This window comes from Equus caballus, chromosome 10, assembly GCF_041296265.1.
Source record: "Equus caballus isolate H_3958 breed thoroughbred chromosome 10, TB-T2T, whole genome shotgun sequence".
In the NCBI taxonomy this organism is placed as follows: Eukaryota; Metazoa; Chordata; class Mammalia; order Perissodactyla; family Equidae; genus Equus; species Equus caballus.
In genome coordinates, this window is record NC_091693.1 from 72,775,284 (window position 1) to 72,787,861 (window position 12,578).

The 12,578-nt window shown below is 41.4% G+C and overlaps 1 protein-coding gene across 2 annotated transcripts; it reads right to left on the bottom strand.

The window, feature by feature from the left end:
• Nucleotides 1-2,323: 2,323 nt before the first annotated feature.
• On the bottom strand, nucleotides 2,324-10,952 carry FAM162B (family with sequence similarity 162 member B). Of its 2 annotated transcripts, none has more exons than XM_005596899.4 (4): nucleotides 10,550-10,952; nucleotides 10,301-10,412; nucleotides 5,697-5,805; nucleotides 2,324-2,811 (listed from the first exon to the last, which is right to left on the bottom strand). In XM_005596899.4, the coding sequence occupies exons 1-4, from the start codon at nucleotides 10,719-10,721 to the stop codon at nucleotides 2,713-2,715; spliced, it is 492 nt and encodes a 163-aa protein (XP_005596956.1). In that variant the 5' UTR covers nucleotides 10,722-10,952; the 3' UTR covers nucleotides 2,324-2,712. The 2 variants fall into 2 exon arrangements, with proteins under 2 accessions (XP_005596956.1, XP_001916462.1); XM_001916427.5 differs by having other exon boundaries at nucleotides 10,301-10,409; nucleotides 10,550-10,868.
• Nucleotides 10,953-12,578: the final 1,626 nt, after the last annotated feature.

Here is a 12,578-nt window from a genome sequence, read left to right on the forward strand (position 1 = left end):
ACTTTTAATGAAATAGTTAGTGTAGATTTATGGGGGGGTGGAGGTAACACAGATGCATAAATTCTAGCCTCAAATCTATGTGATCAACTTGTGGTTAAGTATTCCTCGAGGATTGTTTCCAAATTTTCGTTTAGATCTAAAGATAAGTAGGTTAAGTTTCTCTTCCCTTCCTCCCTCTCTCTTTCCCTCTCTGTCTGAGGCACTGTGATAGTTAGTTGTATGTGTCAATTTGGCTAGGCTGTAGCACCCAGTTATTCAATTAAACACTAACCTAAATGTTGCTGTGAAGGTGTTCTGTAGATGGGGTTAACATCTGCAGTCAGTTGACTTTAAGTAAAGGAGATGATCCTTGATAATCTGGGTGGGTCTCATGCAATCAACTGGAAGGCCTACAGAGCAAAACAGAGGTTTCCCTGATGAAAAAAAATATTCTTCCTTTGGACTGTAGCCTCAGCTCCTGGTGGAGGGGTCCCAGTCTGCTGGCCTGCCCTACAAATCGTGTAAGCCAATTCCGTTACATAAATCTCTTTATATATACATAATTACATATCTATATATATATATATATATACACATATATGTATGTATATATAATCTTCTACTGATTCTGTTGCTTTGGTCAATCCCTGACTGATACAGACACTACCATCATCACCAAACCCCACTTCAATCCTCTGACAGTATAAGCTTTCTGGGATTCTGGCTTCTCATGGATGTCCATCTTCTCAACGTTTACAGGTCTCGTGTTTTTGTCTATTCTCCCTGGCACATGACCATCTAAGATAGCCAGATGCCCCCATGGAAAATAGCAGCAAAAGATAGGCTTAACTCTCTGGACTTTTACTTTCTTATTGTCTATTGCAAGGACCTTCCTTCTTTTCCCAACAGTTGAGTCAAATATTTTTAAAGATGTTTTAAAGAATATTTTATCCAGAATTTTTAGTTCAATACTGGATGACTTCTCTGGAGGTCTAGTCTTCCATCTAATCAGAAACGGAAATCATCATATTCATCCTTATAAACACTTTGAGTTTTTCTATAATATTTAGAGTATCCCAGGAGTGCTCAAACAAGATGCATATAAAGACTTTCAAGACAGTATACAGAGTAAGATATTTTTAAGATGATTGATTTCCAGATCTTTAAACTCTATACATATCCTTTCCTAAAACTGATCTGTCCAAGAATAGACTGTGGACTGCCAGTTCTCCTTTCTCAGCTCTCCTCATAACCAACTTTGTACTACTGTGCAAAAAAAAAGAAAAAGTACTTCTCACCCATTCTGAATCTTATTCATGCTTTGCTCTGTGGTACAAAATCCTTCTGGGTGACAAATGGGTAATTCAAGAATGGACAGCTCCTGAGGAAGAGTTCCAGATGGCAAAGGAAAGAGAACCTCTGTGCAAAATGCTAAAGTGGTCAGTGCCTTGGTTCATCCAGGGGATGGACTCATAACAATGTTTCATGCCCTCTCTATCTATCTTAGAGTTGAATTCAGAAGTGAAACTATTGTCACAAGAACGTGTATTAATATTCTCATCTTCAAATCAAAGTAAGACGTTTTCTAACAAAAAGTAAGTATAAGTTTGATTTGGCTCATTAGCTTGACAATGAAGACCGGCTTTGTCCTTAAAACAACAAAGCAGATACCCTCCATAAATTGAATGAACTAACTATGCAACTTCAAGGTTATGATGGCATTACATTTAAAGTACATTTAATATACAATAAACTGGAAATTATATCTTTTCAACTACTTACATTTATGATTTAAAAAATTATAGATGCCAAATTAAAAATGTGTGAGAAGATATATAATTTTAAAGTTGTTTTGCGGCTTACTTAAACAAGTTTGAAGACCTTTGAGAGACAATTTTTCTTTCTCTAATGTTTTTGTCCTTTTTAAATTGCTTTTGCAATCACTGTTTTAGTACTTTTATCATTTTAGAATAGCTTTTGAAATTAATAGTTCTTGGTTTGTAAGACTTTTCAAACCTATTTCACCTAGTTGCAAACCATGAAAAGACTAACCAGAAGGACTATCCAATTACTAAATACAGTAGTACTTTCGTTGAAAATTAGTTTAGATTTTAAAGAGCCATTAGTGATTTAGTTCAACCTCATTTTAACAACATGCAGAGAATGCTCGTTTTAGCATTATCTGTAATGGTCAAAAACTGGACCAAATGTCCAGATAAATTGTGGCATATTCACACAATGGAATACTATACCAAATAAAAATGAATGAACTCGTGCTACACATAATTTGTGGATGAATCGCATGATATAATGTTGAATGTAAGAATCCACACTCACAACTGCATACTGTGTAATACCATTTATATAAAGTTCAAAAACAAGCAAAACTAGTCTATAAAACTCTGAACAATGGTTACGTCTGAAGGGTAATGACTGATAGAGGGCAGAAAGGAGGCTTCCGAGGTGCCGTTGAAGGTCTACGTCTTGATGTGGGCAGTGGTGACACAGGTGTGTTCATTACGTAAAAATCTATCAAGCTGTACACACTTTTGTGCACTTTGCTGAATGTGTGTAATACGTCAATAAAAATTTACTAAAAAGTCAAAACATAAAAGACTGTACTTCTTGTCACTAAAAGAAAACCATGGCAAATATTTTCTTAAACATTCTATTTTGCCTATCTTTTATTGTTGCTGATAATAGTGATGATATTCCAATTAACACTTTAGAATATCATTTAGCCTTAGCCTGTGCAGCCAACGCAGCTTCTTCACGCCACTTAGCTTTCTTTGCCAGGTTCCAGCTTGTTAAGGATTCATGTCGTTCTACAGCCTGCAAAAAAACCCAAAGCAAACCACTGTGACTCTCCGGAAAGGATTTGTGTTTTAGGTAGACATACATAGGGCAGACTCTGTGAAGGGGAAAGGATAAAAGTAACTTAAAACATCTGTCACAAACAGTAGCCAAGAAAAATGGTTTTTTGTAATAGAAAAAAAATTACTTAAGTTGCTAGACTTCCAGCCACCCGGACAGCTGATGTCAGAAATCTGAGCCCACCCTCTCTTGGCATACACAGAGAAGTTTGTTGGGTAAAAAGTAACAAAAGTGTTTTCAAATACTTTATTAAGCTCAAAATCAAGAAAGGGAAATCCTCAGGTAACAGAAATGGAAAGAATTCCAAAGGCATGAATTGATGGAAAATGAGAAGGACTGAAGTCAGGACGGAAGGAAATGGTTTCAGTCATAGGGCCTTAGGGGAAAACATTGGGTTTAGCAGCTGTGGGCTGGGAGTTTAATCTCTACACCAACAGGGCAGTCCAGGATTTGGATCTTGGGCTTGGAGCTGAGCTACTAATAGAAAGTTGGAGGCATGAGGAAAAGGTACTCTTATGAAATGACTAAAACTCCTCTCACCAGCCCAAGGAACTGGCAAGGAAACTAGGTCTCTATCTGGGGAAAAATCACCTGTGCAAAGAAAAAATAATCAGCATCATAATTAGGAGGTAAGAACTCTAGCTAGAAAATAGATCTGAGGAAATAATCTAAATGCAGCACAGAGATAAAGATACAAAAAAATAAAAAAGAGAAGTTAAGTGCCATGGAGGATAGAATTAAAAGTTCCAAGATACATTCGTAATAGGTGGAGAGAATAGAGAGAAGGGGAGAAGGGGCCATATTTGAAGTTATAACAGCTTAGACTTTTTCAGAAGAGAGGAAAACTAAAGCCCTCAGACCGAAGGCATACAAAGTCCTTAAGAATAAATAAAATTTTAATAGCTCTTGATGGATGTCTAATATGCACCTCACACTTAATACATCCAAAATGGAAGACTCAATATATTTGGCCAGTCATGCCTACCAATTCTTTCCCCAGCCTTACAGATCTCAACAAATGACACCAACACCCATCTTGTTACTCAAGCAAAAACCCAGGCTTTTTTTGTTTCTTTCTTCCATTTTCTATCCTCCTCTGACACTGAATTGATTACAAAATTCTATCCTTGCTACCTGCCCAAATATATCTCAAATTGCTAGCCTTTTCTCCATCTCCATCTGCCATGCTCTTAGTTAAGGTAAATGCATTAATTATCCAAAATGAAAGGTGAACTGGAGACAGGCAAGAGGGACAGCAGCGAGACCATCTAGAAGATATTGCCATAAACCAGGCAACAGATGTTGGTTATCTTAGACCAGGGCAATATCAGCAGAGATGGTGAGTGGTCCAGTTGTGGATATATTTCAAAGTGGAGCCAACAGGATTGCTGATGTATGATGACTTACTCATGAGCAGCTGGAAAGTTGATAAAATACTGAGTACCTGGGCGAGGCCATTTTAAGTGAGGTGGTCAAGGAAGCTCTATCTGAGGAGAAGGAGAATAAGCCAGCTATGGCAAGACCAGCGGAAGGAAGGAAGGCCTAGAGAGGAGAAAGGGTTTGGTGTGTTAAAAAATAGAAAATAACTAGTGCGGAGGAAGCATAATGAACAAAAAGAACAGAGTATGAGACAGGGAGGGTCCAGACAGTATCAGGCTGCAATCTGTCATTTCAGAGCTCGGGAATCATCAACTTGGTGGGCAGTCATTTTATCAAGGGTAGGTTAAAAACAAGAGATTACTGAATTTCTTCATTTCTATGCTTAAGTGTTCAGCCCAGCAAATATTTAATAAACTTCCCACTTGAGAATAACTTCAAAGCATAAGTTTTTTGATAAGCTAACAGAAATGAATGGACATGTACACAACATCAGTGAGCACAGAGGCTCTAGTTGCCATGTAAATTATCGGGCTCAAATACTCTTGCAAACCTAAGCAAAGAAGGAATCATAGGATTAGGCAGAATAGTAACAAGCTAAATATGCTTAGAGAATGAAGATGTACGGATCCAAGCAAACTATTCTGTGTGATGCAGCTGCCAAAATCTAGTTTCACCTCCAGCTGCACTACTGCAACGCAATGATCATAAACAAGGAAGTTATAACCAAGCTGAAACAGGGTCAGTTTTCAGTTGCAGGTGCCACAATGAAGAGGAACGCTGATAAACTAGAGTGTGTCCAGAGGAGAGCTCAAAATAGAGGGAAGTTGTTCAGGATAGAGAAATTAAGAGTGGAAAAGAGAAGACTCCTAGGGATGTGTTAGATGTCTCTCAATATTTGTGGGCCTACCCTTTGTGGTAAAAGATGATCAGCAGATGGAAGGATTTGGGGAAGCAGAAAACAAAATTAGAGAGTCATCAGCTCTTAATTTTTCTCCAGAGGTATTAAACAGAAACCACACATTGGAGATGACAAGGAAAAGGCTCATAGACAGGATGTAGACAAACCACTCGGCATCGGTGAGCACTTCCAGCTTTTGCCTTTCTATTTCATGATCCTATGCAATGACTAACTTAGTTCATGACAGAGAATGACCGAGTCTAACGTTCACATGACAAAATTCTCCTTGTGCAGATTTTAACTAGGTTGTAAACTTCCTGTTTTTGTTTTTGTTTATCTTATAAGTGGAAACAAGCTTTTGCTCCTCCTGGCCATATAGTTAATTTGTTGACTCAAATTTCCATGGACAAATTTGTTTCCAATATGATAGATACATGTGAGTGGCTCCAGGTGTCTAAGACGAAATTGTCCTTACCTCAAAAGAACAGCAATAATCCCTGAACTGACAAAAAAGCCCATAGTATTTCTGGAAATTCACAAGTCTCTATTTTAAAGAGGTACTCACCCTTTTGGCTGATGCTATCACTGCAAAGCAGGCGATAATTGTGAATCCAATCATTATGTAACAAGCTTTCACCCGAGCTCTGTTTCTTGCCGCGTCTATCATTTCCGGCCTAAACCAAGACGTGTATTTTATTAATTATATTAAAGTAAGATGATTTTCTGACTGGGATAACAGACAATGATTTGTTACATAAAAATTCCAAAAATTTCCCTGAATGCAAACTGCAGATGTGAAAGACTTCCAAATGCTAGCCAGTTATCTTATCAATTTCAAATTAACAGGTATTTCTTCAGGTCTTAACTAATGTTAGCCACTATGAAGCCACAGTGTAGGATATTTAATTTCTAATTGCTCAAATTACAACTACTGGAGAGTATGGCCTAATTCTCCATTGTTTTTTTTTTTCCTCACTGATTGCGGTAAAGGCTAAGATTTAAAGCAGGGCTGGCCCATGGCATAGTGGTTGAGTTTGTTTGCTCTGCTTTGGAGGCCGGGATTCGCAGGTTCCTATCCCAGTGCCGACTTAGCATCGCTTGTCAAGCCACGCTGTGGTGGCATCCCAAATAAAAGGGAGGAAGATTGGCACAGATGGTAGCTCAGTGACAATCTTCCTCAAGCAAAAAGACGAAGACTGGCAACAGATGTTAGCTCAGGGCTAATCTTCCTCACACACACAAAAAAGGAATTAAAGGATATGTATGTCTATGATTTGTGTTCATTTGGCCCAGCGTTATTAAGTGGACTTTGTTTTCAGTTTTCAACAAGTTTTTTTGTTTGTTTGTTTTTGGGGTTTTTTTTGTTTTTCTTTTTGAGGAAGATTAGCCCTGAGCTAACATCTGCTGCCAATCCTCCTCTTTTTGCTGAGGGAGACTGGCCCTGAGCTAACATCCGTGCCCATCTTCCTCTACTTTATACGTGGGATGCCTACCACAGCATGGCGTGCCAAGAGGTGCCATGTCCGCACCCGAGATCCGAACCAGCGAACCCCATTCCGCTGAAGTGGAACATGCGCACTTAAACACTGTGCCACCGGGCTGGCCCCTGAACAAGTTATTTTTTTAAATTCATTTTCATCATTTTCTCTTTTTCACTGGCCTGTCAATCTCTTCTTGCTCCCCTCATCCTATCCCAATTAAAGTCCTATCCCAATTAAAGAGACTATTATACATTTGTGAGAATATCTGTCATTATACTGTTATACATTTTACATTTTGTGAGAATGACTGTTAGAGAAAGAGTGTTTCCTTCATGGTTTTGGCATAAAGTTTTCAAAACAAGTGACCAAAATCATGATAATTCGTCAAAGAAAAAGACATCTTCATTTTCTTGGTATTAGTATTCTGAAATATTATATGCTTATTTGAACACTGGGTAATCTTATTTATTAATAAAGTTATCTGTAAGTTGTCCATGATTTTAGCAATACTACTTACAAAGTAGTGTTACAAAAGTAATCATGCCTGTGGGACTTTTACATTGAAATAAACTTGAACAATTTGCAATAGGGGGCCAGCCCGAGGCCCAGTGGTTAAGTTTGTGGGCTTGGCTTTGGTGGCCCGAGGTTTCGCCGGTTCAGATCCTGGGCACAGACATGGCACCGTTCATCAGGCCATGCTGAGGTGGCATCTCACATAGCACAACCAGAAGGACCTACAACTAGAATATACAACTGTGTACTGGGGGGCTTTGGGGAGAAGAAGAAGAAGAAAACAACGAAGATTGGCAACAGATGTTAGCTCAGATGTCAATCTTTAAAAAGAAACAAAAAACAAAAACAATTTGCAATAATATGAAGCGGCAGTTTATAAATACACACATTTAAAGCACTTGATTCTCGAAAATGTATTCAGCAGCATTCTTTCTTACCTAAAGTGAAGTTTAAATAGAACATAGTTACACTAAAAAAATTCCAGAAAGACAAGTTGCAATTTCTCTTACAAGTGAAAAACTTTTCCTTTAACTTTTTCACTAGTTGAAAGAGCACAGAAAACCAAATATCTAGTCTGTTTTCCCTAGATTTTAGGCAGATTAATGTCAGTTTTAAACTGTTACTTGCAAACAAGTGAATATAAAGACATTATTAGATTATATTTGTTGTTGACTTTGGTTCCAGATGGAACTTAAAAGATCTGATTTTTTTTTACCCATCCATCTGGCTTTGATCTGCTATACCAAATTAGTTTAGCACTGATAAAAACAAGAAAAAGTACCGTAATTATTAAATATCATTAGTGTATGGTACAAAAATTATAGGCCACTTATTAATTACATGTCCATTAAGAACAAAAAACATGAAAGCTGTTTACATTGTAAGTCTAACACTCAGCTTAGGAGGCATAGCTCTCTTAAATAGCAATTTTTTAAAAAAATTAAAGAAGAAAATAAAACGATACATATTCAAATACTTTTATCTTTCCAACCCCAAACTACAATAGGCATATTGTTCAAAGTTAAATTTTCCTGTTTATACTACTTCTTTTGACTGTGATCCTGGGAAAATGAAATCATTTCTGTAAAATGGGTCTCTTCAGGGGCTGGCCCCGTGGCCGAGTGGTTAAGTTCGTGCGCTCCGCTGCAGGCGGCCCAGTGTTTCGTTGGTTCGAATCCTGGGAGCGGACATGGCACCCCTCATCAAACCACACTGAGGCAGCGTCCCACATGCCACAACTAGAAGGACCCACAACGAAGAATATACAACTATGTACGGGGGGGGGGGCTTTGGGGAGAAAAAGGAAAAAATAAAATCTTTAAAAAAAAAAAAAATGGGTCTCTTCACACAGACAGCTATGTTAATGCCATACTGGGCATAGTGTCTCTTGACAAGCATTAATTTATCATAATGCTGGTTCCTTGCATTCTTGATTACTCTGTTACAGCACTAGAACTCAAAATCCCCCAACACTGAGGGTGGTGTTTTATTTTTCATTTGTTTATGTTCTCTTTCCTCCTTCATTTTGCATTTAAAGTATAAAATCCTCAGGCATCAATTAAAATTTGATAACCAGAGCTTGTGATGATACAGGCTTTTCTGAGGCTAATTTCTGCTTTGGGCTAAGTCTGTAGCTCGGAGTCTACAGATCTCAAGGAAAACAGAATTTGTCTTAATATTTAATAATAATATTAAAAATAATATAATTTTTAAAATATTAAAAAATGTCTCTGTGGCTCATTAATGTTAAAAACAGATTCCAAATTCCATGTTATTTCAAATTCCCTGTGCATTCCTCATTAAATAATTTGGTCTAAGAAAGAAATAAAAATGTTTGAGAAGCCACTGAGTGACCATTTCCCACCACGTGCTTTTTTCCATTTATTTGAGAGGTTTTTGGTAACTAGTAAACTAGTAAGTAATAAAAGTGTTGGCAATAAGTGCAGAACAAGATGTGGGCCCAGTTTCCATTCTAATAGACATTGATTACATTGTACAAATATAATATATGTAACATTTGAAATCTTTATTTGATATTATAGTTCTAATATCCCTTTAAAAAATAAAAGGTCAGTTTAAAAAGTAGTAGATTGATTTTGTTCTTAGTTTCCTTCCTTCTCTTTTTACCCACGCCCTTGTAAAAGTTCTGAGAAGGGGGCCTGGCTGGTGGCCCAGAGGTTAAGCTCGCATGTTCTGCTTCGGTGGCCCGGGTTCGCTGGCCCAGATCCCGGGTGCGGACATGGCACCGCTTGGCAAACCATGCTGTGGCAGGCGTCCCACACATGAAGTAGAGGAAGATGGGCACGGATGTTAGTTCAGGGCCAGTCTTCCTCAGCAAAAAGAGGAGGATTGGCGGCAGATGTTAGCTCAGCGCTAATCTTCCTTTAAAAGAAAAAAGTGCTGGGAAGGTTTTCGGGCTTGGCATAAATGGAAACTATAGAAAGATGGGTTTTCACAGGTTTCAGTTCCTTTTTTTTTTTTTTTTTCAGGGTATCTTCACCCTGGAGATGAAGTTCGCAGCTTCGGTTTTACCCCTTAGCGAATCTCCATCTTGGGTTTGGGATAGTTAAGAGGTCTGCGACGCTGACGCTCCCGCGGGACCTAGCCCGAGGAAACCCGGTGCTCAGAGGGCTGCAAAACCGCGTCCACCAGGCGGATCCAGCCCCAGAAGAGGAGGCCACATGGATGCGGCTTCTTCCCAGAGACCCTCCATCAGAGGCCCCCTTCCTTGGGTGGAGCAGCGAGCCGCCTCCAGCCAGAGCCCCTCTCCCTCTTTGACGCCCCCGCAGCCACCCGGAGTGCACGCGAGGACCGTGCCTCCTGTTTGGCCTCAGTGCTCCACTGCGTCGCCGCTCCGAGCTCGCTGGGGCCCGGAATCTGGGCGCTGGTGGGAGTGCCCACTGAACTGGGTTTCCACTCCACTTCAACAATCTCCCTGTGGCTCAGCTTCCCACTATCCAGACAAGGAACCTGACATTTGACCGCACTAGGGGGGCTCAGGTAAATTCCTCAGGTTGGAGGGGCGGTGTGTCACTGTGAAGAACTGGTGGCACGGCGGCCGCCTTCGCTCCAGAGTGCGCCAAGGTGGAGAGGTTCATGGACTCCGCTCCCCTCCGGGCCCGGCCCGACCCGCCCCAGAGCGCGATACCCGGGCCGCGGCCCAGGCCACACTTACGGCACCCGAGGCGGGATCTCCTCCATCGCTTTGAAACGCCCGGTCCACAGCAGGATTTTCTTGTCGAATTGCGAAGGCTTGTGCTCGGCGGGGACTCTGTGAACCTTCCCTGCTGCGAAAGCGACAAGGATGGACGGACGAACAGACAGACCGACAGCAGTGGATCAGTGCGCGCTCACGCCTCGACCCCAGACCGCGGCTCCTCGCCCGCCCGTCGGTCCCTCCCAGGCCATTCCCGTCCCGGCTCACCGGGACCTTGGGGCCCTGAGCCGCAGGGGGCCCCGTCGCTGGAGTAGCGGGGGAGACCCCGGGACCGAAGAGCCGCGAACGGCCACCGCACCGCATCTCCAGGCGTCCCCGGGGCGCAATGGAGGATGCGCCCCGGGCGGAAGCGCAGGAGGCTCCCGACAGCCGCGAGCATGCTGCGCCCTGTGCCCACACCGCCGGCGGGCAGAGCCGGAGCCGAGCTCCTTCCCCCAGCTCCGCCCCGCGGCGCTCCCGGGGGAGCCCCGGCGGCGCAGCTGGAGCCTCTGACGCGTGCAGACTCGGCTCCTGGTCCCCGCCCCCGGCCTGCGACCCCGCACCAGGGAGTCACGACCTTAGGGACTGAGGGGCCCGGGGAGCGACTGCCTCTGCTTGAAAACTCCGGACTCAGAGACTCACCACCTCTTGAGACAGCTTCTCTGCAGCTCGTTTTCAACGCATTTCTTTGTATCGAGTTAGAAACGTGTTTGCATCAGGCTTTCACTCTTTGCTTCCCCTGTTTGGTGCCCAAGGGAATAAATCTAAACTCTCCTCCAGGAAGAGCCAACAGTCCTTCAAGTGCAGGACACTTCAAATGTTTACCAAGTTAGTGTAAGGACATTCAACACACTCCTGATTTTCCCATGCAGCGAGTTTTTGAAGTTAGCTCCTCACTCCACAGTCCGCTCCCATGCTTTTTCTCTTTTCTAGGCAAAACCACCTTAGCCGTTACAATTGGTTTTTTCCACTTCTTTCGTTTCTTAGTAATATCACACACTCTCCACACTCCTATCAAAATGAGCCTTTCTTCTTCTACCTTGCACCAACTCCTTTCTGCTAAAAGGAGGGAGAATAGGCTATTTTCTGGCATCCAAATGGAAACAGGGTGTCTGAGAAAGGGCTTCTGGAAAGCTGTCTACTCTGAAGGAATTCATTTATTCTATGTACTCATATCCCAGGGACAAGAGACCTCAGCCAGTGAGAGTGCTCTTCAGAACCCAGCACAGGCCCAGCTCACCCTCCCCTCCTGTCTACCATCTCTGAGGTTTCTTCCATACCCAGACACTGCCATTTTTAGTTGGATTTCCAGATATTTCTTTTCTTCCTAACTAGACTGTCAGGTTCTTGAAGGCAAGAACTTCTCTGTAACTGCGAGTGTCTTTCATATAATGGGTGTACCAAAAGAAGTCAGATTAACATGTCTAGAGAAATATGCATTTAGAGGAGTGATTTTGGAAAGAACATGGGCTTTGCTTTCATATCAAGGGGTAAAGCCCCGGTTTGTGATGTAAGAGTTGCACAATCATGAGCAAATCATGTAAGTCTTCAGTCTCGGTCTCATTTATGAAACAGGAATGCCTACCTTTCAAGTTCATTCGTGCAATGACTTCAGGAAAAACTACTATATGCCAACCACTTCTCAGAGCTGGGGATAGAGCAGTGAACAATGTCAAGCTGGGATTAGGAGATGAAGATAAAAAAAGCAAGGTGAAAAAAAAAGTGAGCAAGGGTGGAGTGGAAGCTATTTAGAAAAGATGGTTAGGGACACCTTCTAAATGTGCCTGGCACATAGTAACACTTCAAAAGATGTTATTGTTTCTTTCTCCTCACACTCTTTGTTTTGTCCCAAAACACAAGGGTATTTTAATTCATTTAATCTCCTGTAGGGAATTGTAGGAGGCTATAGACTCCCTGAGGGTTATGTCTTATTCACCACCATATCCCCAGGCTGTAGCTGAAAAATTGGCACCTAGTAGATATTTAGTAAGTATTTGTTAACTAAATAAATGCAAATTTCTAATAACAAAATAGACTCTATCTGAGATAGTTTAAGAGAACACTGAAAAACTACAGAACATATTACTTGGTGAAGTGAGTGAAAAGTTCTCCCATTATTCAAATGTGTTATTTTTTCTTTTAAAAGTTTCTTTTTCTTCACGTGACTGAGAAGAAATATCCGTGACTGAGAAGAAATATCCGTAGAGCTAGAGAAAAACATCTCTGCGAAACAACCCATCATTAATAGTTCACTAAG